Below are 13,119 nucleotides of genomic sequence, written 5' to 3'. Positions count from 1 at the left end.
ATTGATTTTTTTTTGCTTTAAGATTACTTAGAGGTAAAACTAGTTTTCCATATTACAAGTATTCTCTATACCAACCAACTCAACCCAGCCAGGGATGATTTTAAGACTCCATGTCACCAGCCTGCATAGAAATGGAGGCAAAGGGATTAAGCTGCCAAGCAGAGGCTACAGCTGCCCCACTCTGCTTCCTCAACCTGCCTACACTTCCACTGGTCTAGTGCTCCTCACCCTAGGCAGTTGAGTGACTGCAGCTTGTAACTGATGTAACCTTGCCTGATTTTTTTCTATTATTCTTTCTTAGGATCTTAAAGGTCTTTTCCAACCTAAATGATTGTATGATTCTATGTAAGCTTCTCCCCAGTATGGAAATACAAAAAATAGCAGCCAATCTTCCAAAAAAATCCATTCTTCATCTCTTAATAAATTACTTAAATGTCCTGTTCATAGCCCAGAAACCTGCTAAATCTGTCCAAGTCATTTTAGAGAAAGGATGCCATCCAGAGAAACCCAAACAAGCTCCGGGAGCAGGCCCATGGAAATCTCATGAGGTTGAAGAAGGCTCAGCAGAAGGTGCTAGACCTAGGTCAGGGCAAACCCCTGTATCAATAGAGGCTGGGAGATTAATGAATCAAGAGCAGCCTTGCCAAGAGGGACTTGGGGTGCAGGTAGCTGAGAGACTGGACATGAATTGGCAATGTGCACTTGGAGTCCAGAAAACCAAACCCGTCCTGGGCTGCATCAAAAGCACTGTGGGCAGCAGCTTGAGGGAGGGAATTCTGCCCCTCTGCTCCACACTTGTGAGACCCCACTTGGGGGCTGTGGGGGCCCCACAGCACAACATAGACTTGGTATAGTGTGAGTCCAGAGGAAGCCATGAAGATGATCAAAGGGCTGAAGCACTTCTAGAAAGACAGGCTGAGAGAGTTGGGGCTGCTCAGCCAACAGATGAGAAAGCCCCAGGGAGACCGTAGAGCCCCTTCCTAAAGCAGCTACAAAAGAGATAGAGAGGGAGTTTTGACAATGGCATATAGTCATAGGACAACAGGGAACGGCTTTAAACTCAAAGTGGGTAGATTGAGATTGGTATTAGGAAAAAATTCTTTACTGTGAAAACAATGAAGCAACCTGGTCTAGGGAAAGCTGTCCTGCCCATGGCAGGGAGGTTGGAAAAAGATCTTCAAGGTTCCTTCCAGCATAAGTCATTCTGTGATTCTATGTTTGCCTCCCAAACATAAGCTGAACTGGCAAGTAAGAGAAAAATAAAGACATGATAGAGAAATTAAAAAAATGCTGACAAAGTAAGCTTTTGTTTCCACGTAACAGGGTTATAGCATCAGGGTTTTTCTTTGTCACTTCTGGGGCTGAGGTATGTGCAACGTAAGTTAAACTTCAGTTATACTTCAATTCCATGCCATTTTTGCACAGAAAGTCTAAAGACTTAAACTATCCATCATGTATTGGATAACTCATTGATTGCATTTCAACATATTCCACAAAAGTTTAAAAGCTCAGCATCATGAACTGAATGCTCAAACAAGACACAGTAACATTTATAATACATTAAGAAACAACTTCTTAACATCACAAACTGACTATCTGTTGCAGAATTACACCTGTTACTGAATGATAGTTCACTCTCCATCTTTGTCATTATTACTAACCAAAATTAAGAGAGACCCAGAAACTGTGATTTAAATCTAGCATTTGTGTGTGTCACGTCAGACCAGTTCTTATGTGGGAGTAGTGATACTCTGTGTTACAAATTTAACATCACTGTCTTGCACCTACACCTACATAAACATTTAAAAGAAAACCTTGCAATTTAGATTAAGCATTGCTATGGCCCACGTGGACCTGGCAATGAATCCTTTGAGCTTCTTAGAAAAGCACCACCCTTCTTTAAAAAAAAAAAAAAAAAAAAAAGGGAAGGTTATGTGGTAGGTTAACTTCCTCCCTTCATTTTTATCAGCTTTGAAACAGTATGACAAGCAGACCTATTTGTCATGGACATATTTGTGCATTTGTACTTTAATCCTGGTGCCTATGGTCCAAGACTGGCTAAATGTATTTCTGGTATTAAATATTGCATTTCAAGTCATTAAGGCAAGTCCTGATTACAAGGGCCACTGCTCCCCACATCAGGTGACAGCAATTACAGCAACAAGCTGAACAGAAGAGACTGGGAGGCAGCTTTTTCTCCAATGAGGAAGAAGTTTAGATTTTCAATTTCCTTTACAATTCGCTTTTGCTTAAGCCCTATTATGAACTGCATGTTATATAGTTTACAGGCTTTGGGAATTCAGGATTTCCAACTCCGTTACTACATTTCTTTTGGTGCAAGTGTTTTAAAGGCTTTTGAGCGTAAGTACCCAAAAAGGAAGTTTTGATCACGTGTTTCATATTTGCTGACAAAATACACTGGTCAAAAATATCTGCTTAGACTCTTTAAGAAGCTAAAACATTTATCATAGTTGAATAAAAGCATTCCAAGTAATGTCTATACTGTAAAAAATAAATTAACATTGGCAGAACATATTTATACTAAATAATTTGTTTTTAAATACTATAAAGTTCACACTCAAAATCTGTATTTCACAATTGAAGAAGTTATCTTCCATGCTAGCATAAGCTTGAGATCAGATGTTCATCAAAAACCTAACAGTGTAAACTCAAATGAACATGAACCTCAGCCACAAAATGACTTCATTCTCCTCACTGTATACAAAGAAAGCACAGACACTCTCACTTCTGTGAAGAAAATCAAGAATTGTACTAAGATCAAGCTCAAGAAATCATTAGCAGGTCATAATCTAAGAATACCATAAAAACTGGAACTTGAAATGCACTTTGGAAGGAAACAAAAAACCTATAATAATAAAAACATAACTAAAAATTGCATTGTGCAAAGTAGTACTTGTGAAAAGGAAGGAGAGATGTGGATAAAAAACTGAACCTGAGAGTGTGCAGTATTATGACAAAACAAGAGCAGTGTGATCTTTGGCTGCATTATCTAGAGTCAAAAGAGATTATGTTTCTGCAGTTCTTTCTGTCTCATGACAAGGTATTATAAAAATCCACATGCAATTCTGGGATCCTTAAGTTAAGCAGAAATACAGAAAGGGAACAGGAGAGAGCAATAAAAGGATGGACCACAGATGGTTTTGTCAATCAAACAGCATAAAACCAAGACAGATGTACTTACACTACAAAATGAACACAATTTGAGTTCTGTGACAGTTATAAAAAAAATTCCCAACTGATCATTAGGATATTCACCATTTCATAAGATATTGACTATGTTTTGAGAGACATGTATCAATCAAATAACGGAAACAGGATGGCATTTGAATCTGTGCTAAAGTAAAAAAAAATGCAAAATGATTACTCTCTTCTCACTTACAAAATCACATTGTTTGAAATAACCTTTAAACTTCCCCTTTTTTAAAAATGTTAATTTGAGCAGAAGATTGACCTTAACTCAGCTGCTCTCTTGCTATCTTACTAGATGATAAATGATTCATATGCAATGCTTACCATACTTATCTAAGTATTTCTGATGTGCTGATAACAGCATTATCTAAGCATTATATGACTTAAAGAAATGATTTCTTTAACTTTCAATAAATTTAGTGCCTACTGCACTAGAGGAAATATAGCAAAAATTCTTTATGCAAGGTCAATTAAATTTATTTGCACATTCCATATATGAAGAGATTAAAAAGATACAACTAGTTGAGAAGTCATAGGGAAAAGGTGGCTTTGAAGCAATAAAATGATCACCACAAAGAAAAGATTTCAGAGGGAAGAAACACAATAGCAACACCAGTTTTTTTAAAAAAAAGTAAAAACCAAAGAGTAACTAGCTCATAACTTGGTAAAAATAACCAAGAAAAGCTCTGCATCAGAATTCAGACAGGACAATACGAGCATAGAAAAGTCAAACTACGGTAAGATATCATGATTTCCCCAAAGCCAAGAAAATATAAAGCACAGCAATTTCTGGTTTTCTCATCAAGGGTGCAGCAAGTTCATGGGACAGTGAAAGCTCCAAAAGGAACTGAAAGTGTAAGGAACAACACAGAGGCCAAAGATGCATCTTGAGATCCTACAGTGACGTGGTAGCAGTAAATATTTCTGGTTTCAAGATTTACATATAGGAAGTAGGAGTTTGACAATAACTCCTTCAATACTGGTCATAGCAGAAGAGTAAGCACAGAAAAAAAATGATTGCTGAAATCAAAATTGTTTACATCTTCTTTGGGATGGAGGATGTTTTCAATTTAGTCTATTAATTGGTAAGAAGTACCAATTAAAAGGGAAAAAAAACCAAAACGGAAGTCAGAGTTAAAAAGAGTGTTACCTTTAACATGGTATTTGTACAGAAGTCATTATCAACAGCTCATAAATATGAGCCCAAGTTAGATGCAAGGCTTTGCTTGTACAGGAATTCAGCAATACAGCATTAGCCCACTCGGCAAAGCAGTGTCTTGTATTCACAGTAGGCTAATGAAGAAGCACAGTAGAGGAAGAAAAAAAACCAAAGTACAAAATCTAATCAGTATTAAGTTTCACATTTAATGCCATTGCTTGTTACCTGGATTTCTAATTCAGCAATGTGCTGCTGCAGTTCTGCCACAGCTGCAATGCGGTCTGCCTCACGGAGCCGTACTGCCATCACTTCTTCTTTACTCTGAAACAAGTCACAAACAGGAGCTAACTAGTACCAGTTTTAGATGATTAAAGTCTCTGCACTGCTTTTACCCTAAATCCTGATAAAACTTAATACACTGCTGTGCAAACTACCACTATTCTAAAGAATTCAAATTTAATTTTAACCCATAGGAGGAGTATGTAATAATCTAGTACAAACTAAACCATAATAATCTAAAAAAAAAAAAAATCTGCAGTTTTCAAAACTTGCTGTTATCAATTTCAAGATCCAGAAAACAACCATCTCATTTTTCAGAAATATTATACTGTGAATTAAGAAAAATAATCAACATAATAAAAGACACCAGTTCATACTTTAATTTTGGACTTATATATATATAGAAAGAGCAAAGCTACACCAGAGTTACTTATTTCATAATTTCATTTGTCCTAAAAAAAAATTAAATACAAAAGCAACTGTATTTTCAACCTCACTTAGTCCAGCTATCTTAGTCACAGTATATAACAACAACACTTTAAAATAAAATACTAATGCACATAACCTACAATTGGCCTCCCACTGTAAGTTTAACTTACAAGTCTGTCTATAAATCATAGCTATTTTGAGTTTAAGAAAGAGAGAAAAATGTCCTGTTTTATGAGACACATCCTCAAGACTTCAGAGAACAAAATGACATTATATTGTCAGCAGTGTGGTACAACCACAGAGAGAAGAGAGTGTTAGATAATTAGTGAGCAATATTATCAGCTGAAGAGCAAACAGCTCTGGAAAAGAGACAGATTAGGCTCAGGTACATCTACTTTTATAGCAGACTGGTGTTATTAAACTGTATTTACTGCCAATCAGTTCCAGTACTTCAGTTACTTTAATGTGTGCTTCAAACTAACAGTACTTAATCACCCTTCATTAGACAGTACAGTTGAGACCAAGTCAAATATATCAAAGCTTATGCATAGTAGCTACCTTTAAAGATGCTATTTGTTTGGTTTTAGTTTTTTAAAATATTCTTGTAATGGAGGTATATAATCTACAGGATACAATTAACTACATTTGTAATCAGTGGAGCCCATTTCAGAGAAATCTATCATGTGCTAGCCGAAGTTTAGCCATCCTTGCTAAATTCTGTTGCACGATTGCTCAAATGAAGCCAAACCGACAAGTCCACAGGATTGCATGTATTTAACTGAAAGCTGAAGGAAAGACTGGCTTGCTTTGACTTTGGTATCAGAGATGAGTCAATAGTGCTGCTCTAGATGATACCGATGCTTTATCTCTGAAACAGAGCATGTTCTCAATAATTACCACAGAAGCTGATATGGTAGGAAAGATAAAACTGGGTAAGGACACAAATCTTAAGTTGTAAATTCTTTAGCACAACTGGTTAGAAAGATCAGTGGTGAGTTGCAAGAAAAAATTGAAATTGAGTCCTTGCTGTAGAAGCAGTAGTCAGGTAAAAAGGGAAAAACATTAACAATAGATGCCTGTGACAAAAATGGTCGCCATACATGAGATGCAACTGGCAACAGAAATTTTAACTTCTGCTCAAGCACTTCAAGATATCTTTTAAAAGAAAAATACAAGCTCCTGAAATAACATACCAGTTTATTATGCATAAAACAATTGGGGAGTTGAAAATTCAAATATATACTTTTTGAGACAGTAGAAATATTGTGACCTAGCCAAGAAAAACAAAAATAAACCTAGAGAGTGATTTCAAACAGCTTGAAAAAAAAGAAAAAAAATCCAATACCAGTTATTAACAGAATCAAGAATAATTGTTGTTGTTTCTGATATAGAATCAAATATTACTTGTAAAACATCTTACACTGTAAATTGTAATCTTTTTTCTATTAGCTGCAAAACAGGTTTCAGGATCTAATGTTAGTGTATGTCAGCGAAGATATTTCACTGGCTATTGACCACAGCTACTTTCAGAAAACCTCTAAGGAGTATGACTGGTGGTCTACTACTGTTACACTTCTCTAGTGCATGCTAGAACATTGTTCTACAAGTGTATTATCCCACTGAGAATAGTTGTGTGTACTAACTCATCAATCAGGTTAAAGACATATTGCTCTTTATACAGTCAACCTAAAAACAGAATGTTGACTACACATTCTCAATTCTCAGTCTCTTAAGGATTAATGAACACCTTCAGCATCAAAAAACCTAATCAAACAAAATAAGTTACAGGTTATATAAAAAGGACCTCACCAAGATTGTGATCATTAAAAAAAAAAAAAAGAAAAAAAAGAAAAAAAAAATCAGTAAAAATAATCTCAGCATTAAAAAAATGGTACTTGGGAAACCAGAGATTATGGCAAACAAGAAAGTTAGTAGAAGCAATTTCTTCTAGTTCAGATTTAGTGTCTTTTTTCCTAAAAGCTTGCAATGGAGTTTGATAAGCCAACAGAAATTACTTCTTTGCTGCACTGTACATTCACATCTCACTAGAAACAAATAGGACCAGCAAGACAGTAAGAAAAATGAAAATCTGTTGTTGAGGAGTGTCTTTTTATATTATACACAGACACTTTTCTGAGTAGATTCATGCCTTAAAGTAAATGTTTATCTTCATGGGACCACAAAGAAGCAGCTCTGCTAAAACCTCAAGCAGTTTTTGTGATATGGTAAATTCAAGTTGGCATTATCAAAAACTCTAAAAAGAATTTTGGTTTTATGATTTATGCTTTTCAGTTAAGACAATTTTATCCAAAAACAGCAGACAAAACTAAAATGTATATATATCAGCATACAAATATTCTTTCCAAGTTGTTGTTTACCTTGCATTCAATCTCTGCTTGCCTACGCTTTGCTTCATTCAACTGAGCCAGAAGTCCTTTGTTCTGTGCAGAAAGATACTGCACCTTCTCCTGTAGGTTGGCAACCTCTTGCTCTGCCCTTCGTAAGTGATTACTATTGATCTGATTCTGAAATTTATGACACAAAAAGGAAAAATACATGTTAAGGAAAGGATATTAGTATAACTCCCTGAAGTTTGACAAAACAGACTTAGAGATCATTTGCCATAAGAAACATTTGATGAAAAAGCATTCAGAGTTTTCCAAGTGTAATCAGAAGGGTTTACATGGGATTTTATTTATGACCAACATACTTAAATTGTTCTTAAACAGATGACTCATTGTAAGAACATTATTGCAAAGCCCTAGTAGATCTGTTTTTCCCAATTTTCTGCCTAGATAAGGCAGATTTTTTGAACTTGTATCCCATTGACCCTAGGCATCCAGGAAAGATCAGGTATGTCAGATATACTGTGCACATTTCCCTGTCCAGTGAATTCCTGAAAGCAACATGGCACTTTAGTTGAGATCAGTGCATAAGTCACATCATTTGTACCTGAAGCTGTGCACACCATACTACAGATGACAGCTGCACAACCTAAACACATACAAGGGCTCCATGGGTAACACTGAGAAGTACAGAAATGCATGTAAGCCACACAGCAGGATCTCTCCGCCCTCTACTGACCAAAACGATATTGACAGTCGGTGAAAATTGCAAACAGTAAGGCAAGAGGAAACTTATTCAGTTGCATCAGGGGAAGTGATGCCTCTATCAGAAAAAAGCCTTCTTATGCCTCGCAGTTGGTCAATCTCTCTTCAATAGCACATCCTTAACATGTTCTCCTGGTTTCTGGAATTGCTGAATCTTGTCAAGTAAAGCTGTTGTTTGTTTTTTTAATTTTTTTGATGCATAGATCTCTTGCAAAAAAATAACATTTCATGGGAAGATTTCTTAGAAGTCTATTATAAGTCTGTCTCAATCATCAGCACATTGAGCTTATTAGCTTGAGTGAAAGTTCACTAATATAATATGAACTCACCACTTTAGTGCACTTTTATTTCAGGTGCTTAGCAATGCATTCCCCAGTTATACAAAAAGAATCTTGTCGGTCAAGGTAAGATTGTCTTTTCTGCACAAACCTCAATAGGAGCAACCATGTTTTTATATGCTGGCACATAGAAGGCAAACCTCCTGCTAAAAAACTGACCAATACACAGCTGCTTTGCTGAGTCCACATGTTAGAAACCAGATTCATGACCTCAGCAGAAAATCAATCACCAATGTCATCACAAGAAAGCACACACTGCTTTCTAAATTTCTAATCTACACATCACTATTATCGGAATTACCAATTAGATTTGTGACATTTAAAACTCCTTAAATATACTTTCATTGTTGTTATTTCACAATTGAGATGCACACACATTCAGTCTACCAACTAACCCTAATTAGAAATTCAGGAAGCATCATTCTGGAAGAGATTAAAGAAGAGACATGAAAGTTGGACTGTATGCACTAGATTCTCCCATCCCCATCTAACAGAATTAAAAGCATCCCACACATTGGAACTAAAGTCCTGCCTGTAGAGAGTGAAGATCATCATCAGGTATCTACCATTTAACTCCAAACTGCCAGCATCCAGCTCAATTCACCCATCCTGATGTTCAATAACATACCTGTGTCTCCACCTCCATCATTCTTTGTTTGGTCTCTTTCAGCTCAGCCTGAGTTTCTGCTTCTCTCAGCCGCACTGTCATCAGCTCATCCTGTAGCTCATTCACTGCATTTTTTCTGGGAGGATCTTTCCATCTTCCAGTGGTACGAGCTAGGTGACGCTAGAAAAGCAGCATGTTTTTACTGATAATGCCTGATCATTCCTGGTGTTTGCTTACTTCATCTAAGGTCTCAGAGTTATATGAGGACAAATAGCTAGAGTTTCCCTATTGATCCCAAAAGCTAAAAACCCATGGAAACTTACTGGTTCTAAGAACAGACAATTAAAAAACTGAACACATTCATTCCCGACTTCAGTAAGTCAGTGAATTGCAAGTATATCCTGAGACTTTGTCTATTTCTAGTCCTTTTTAACATTTAGCAAAGTAGGAATACTGATCAGATACTTCCCTCCTACCATTACAGTTAGCTGGTAGCACAGGCCCTCTGCCATCTACCACAACTAGGCACCAATTTCTAACATACTTTTGAAGTTAAATTTCTTGTGACAGCTGAATTTAAGGATTTTGTCACCTCAGCAGTTTTATCCATAATCATTAGCTTCTACTTGACCTCAGTATCTCAAAATTTTATAGTCTTTTGCTTTATCATTGAAAATAAAAATTCATTGAAGTGTATTACTACCCATACCTGCCAGTGTTCCTCCAAATCCTTGACTTGCTGCCTTAGTTCTTTGAGACCCATCAAAGATTCTGCTTCTCTTAATTTTACTGCAATCAGTTCTTCTTGTAGTCTGGCAACATTTTCCTCATCAGGGAGGGAGCTGTTCCTCTGCAACAAGGACCATCCTCTTAAATATGTATTTGAATAAAATCATACATAGTGAAACCCAGTCCAAAAACATAGACATGGAACAATAACTTTAAAGAAGTTAACTTTAAAGAAGAAAACTTTAAGTGCACATCCTCTGCAAAATAAAAAACATTAAAAAATCTAAGCTTCTGGATATAGGGAGTGTGTATAAATAACTCCCAACTGCCAACTACAAAAAAAACATATAAAGGTAGTAGTTCTAGTATTGTGACTTCAAGACTTTCCTGAATGGTATCCCTAACAAAACATTACATTTACAATATGTGAACACATCAAAAATATGGAGAGCAATCTGAAAGATTTTGATCTAGTTGATAGAAAATAAAGCAAACAAGGAATTGAAATTACACCTTAAACGTATAACTTTTATTTAGGTTTACAGGAAAAATAATAAATGGAAATTTATTTTTTAGGAAGTAGGTCATCAGCCTCTGAAAAGCAGAACAGATTTGTTGAAAAAGGAACCATCTGTTAATATTTATAAACAACAACCAGTCAAGAGGTCTTAGAGATGAAAGTGCAAAACACATGAGCAAAAAGCAGAAAGGTGAGAGAAGACTAAACAGAAAACATGAAAACATCAGGAAAAGCAAAACAGAGATGAAATCCTAATAATGGAAATCTGGGAAAGAAACAAGAGGGGAAGAAAACAGACAGAAGAAAACAGACAGGCTATCTACAATATTCCTACAACAAATCACTGGTCACCAAATATTTCTACTTTATTTCCTAGTAGTTGTTTTCAGCAAAATCAAGTGGTTTTGCAAATGTACTATACTGACTTGAAAGTTGAGTAAAGCACATGATGTAAATTAGCACATTAACAGAACACATCACAGCAGCCATTGATTAGCATTCCAGGTTTCACAGTCACGGGATCTGAGTACTGGCAAATATAGGAAATGAGAGGGTATGTTTCTGAATGTTTAATGCACTGGCATTATGGCTGTGCAAGTCATTGAGCAGAAGCTCCCCAGATTGCACCACTCATCACTAGCAGCAAAGAGCTGTACTGGAGGAATTTGAGGGAATTCACTTCAGCCACTTTCTCACTTATGCACTTCAGTCCGTCCATAAGTTCATCATGACAGACTGAGATATTACTGTATGTCTGAGTTTGTTTGGTACACTGGAACTGACCCCACTATTCCAGTGTTTCTTCACAGATAAGTTTTCATTGTATGTTGTCTCCATACTGATGGAGATTAAGTAGTCTCCTGAATTTTGAAAAACACTTTATATCCTGAATTCTTACCAATGGTCAATACAATAAAAACTACCACACTAGTAATACTAAACCCATCAGATAATTAAAAATAAGTCTTGACTCCAGTGGGTTAATCTAATCAGCCAGTCACTTCTAGCCAAAGCCTGGGTTTATAGCTCATTAAAATTTCCTAAGGAAACGAATTCCAAAGCCAGTACAATAGGATCTGAAAAGCATGTTTTATATGAGGTCAGCAGTACTGGGATTTTTTTTTCTTTTGCTATTTTATCTTGCAGTTAAATTTTGCTTCAAAAAAAGGTAAATGTTTGACAGTAGTTTTGAGAACAACTTGAACTCTGGCATCAGTAAGTTACAAGTTAACATGGCACCTCAAAAAGCAGTAGAGATTCTGATACTGAGCAGTGAAGGAATTCTTTCCCTGCCCATAATGGGATGGGAATGGTAATATTGAACACTTTCTTCTTCCCCTCCCAAACTATTTAGTTTCACATAATTTCAATGCTCACTCTAAACTCACTGCTTTTGTTGCAGGATGCAATTTTTAAACAATTGATATTTCCTGTCAAGACTTCACCAGAAGCCAAGGTTTCCACTATAGCAGGCTCTAGGAATATAAGAAAAGTGATCAGTTATTCACAAACCTTTCCCAGCGCAAACAGACCTTAGTTTTATTGTTCTACTTTCAGGTTTGAAAAGCATCTTGCAATCACAGAAGCACAGAAGTGAAGGTTCTACAGCACAGTTCTGCAAAGAATGACAGGGACCTGTAGTCTATTTCTAGAGCTGTTCTATATAAAGCATCCTGGTTTGATTTACCTTTTCCATCTCTAGAACTTTATCTTGCATCTCCTTCAGGGCACAATGGGATTCTGCTTCACTCAGCCTGGCTTGGACCAGCTCTTTTTCCAGCTGTAGCACAAAGTCTTCACTGTATCGTGAACTGCATTTATGCTACAAAGTTTGCAGAAATATGTTTAGTATGAAGTACAGATTGTTTGAAGGAGGTTTTGTTTACCAGCTTTGGTGGGAAAAGTACATTCAAGTGCTTAAGATCAGGAATACCAGTGTCAGCGCTTACCTTACCCAAGTCTCTTAATGTCAACCCAGACTGCAAACAAACATATCCCTACAGCTCTGCCTCTCCAACCACTGCACCTCCACACAGCCAAGTGTGGCTGACAAAACTGAGACCCTTGCTAGTACTGACAAGCAGCAACTCACACTTTTCTCTCATTGTCAACCAAATTCAAAGATTCTCAAACAATCTGTGAATATTTTGTGATCTGCAGAAAAACATGTTCAGGAAAGACTAGCTAATTACAAGGTTAATACAATTATCACCCAATCCCTGTTCACCTGAACTCCACTTCATATGGAGAATCCTTCCATAATCTTAAAATAAATCTTTAAAGAAAACTACTTCAATGCACAATGACTTTGGTTTGCCCCTTTCTTTAATCCAGCCCTCGGCTCATATTTGTTCACACTCTGTATATTCCTTCTGAGATTCAGACACATCCAGCTGAAGCACTTATATTCAAAAGACTCACTTAACTTTGCCCCCAGTCAGTAGCAAAAAAATACATTTTATTTCTTTCCTGAGTCACTTTAAAATGACTTGTCAGTTTGATAGATTGTCAAACTTGCTTGATAGGCAACACTAACCTAAATCAGCCTTTAAATTTCTGATTGAAGAAGAAAGTGGGTGTAGTTGTTTAGTTACTGTGCTTACATAGCTACCCTGAAAAATACATTTAGAGGACAATAATTTAATATATTTCTGGTGTCATTAACTACATTGTGAAATATAAGTACTATATTTGTATTAATAGTTTGTTTTAATTAACAAACTTCTTGAAAAGTCAAT

At 36.3% G+C, this 13,119-nt stretch overlaps 1 protein-coding gene across 11 annotated transcripts in view; it reads right to left on the bottom strand.

The window, feature by feature from the left end:
- The window catches only part of EVI5 (ecotropic viral integration site 5), a 70,506-nt gene that overhangs the window by 21,455 nt on the left and 35,932 nt on the right, over positions 1-13,119 (bottom strand). For 9 of the 11 annotated variants that reach the window (XM_079313666.1, XM_079313675.1, XM_079313670.1 and 6 more), the window contains 5 exons: positions 12,069-12,203; positions 9,842-9,982; positions 9,154-9,312; positions 7,456-7,602; positions 4,595-4,690 (listed from right to left, as the gene is read on the bottom strand). In XM_079313666.1, coding sequence (XP_079169792.1) covers positions 4,595-4,690; positions 7,456-7,602; positions 9,154-9,312; positions 9,842-9,982; positions 12,069-12,203 — 678 coding nt within the window. The remainder of the gene's footprint in view (positions 1-4,594; positions 4,691-7,455; positions 7,603-9,153; positions 9,313-9,841; positions 9,983-12,068; positions 12,204-13,119) is intronic. The other 2 variants (XM_079313674.1, XM_079313669.1) reach the window with 1 other exon arrangement.

Source organism: Erithacus rubecula, assembly GCF_903797595.1.
Source record: "Erithacus rubecula genome assembly, chromosome: 10".
Taxonomy (NCBI): domain Eukaryota; kingdom Metazoa; phylum Chordata; class Aves; order Passeriformes; family Muscicapidae; genus Erithacus; species Erithacus rubecula.
Note: the sequence above shows the minus strand (reverse complement) of the source record. Positions and strands in the feature narration are given on the sequence as shown.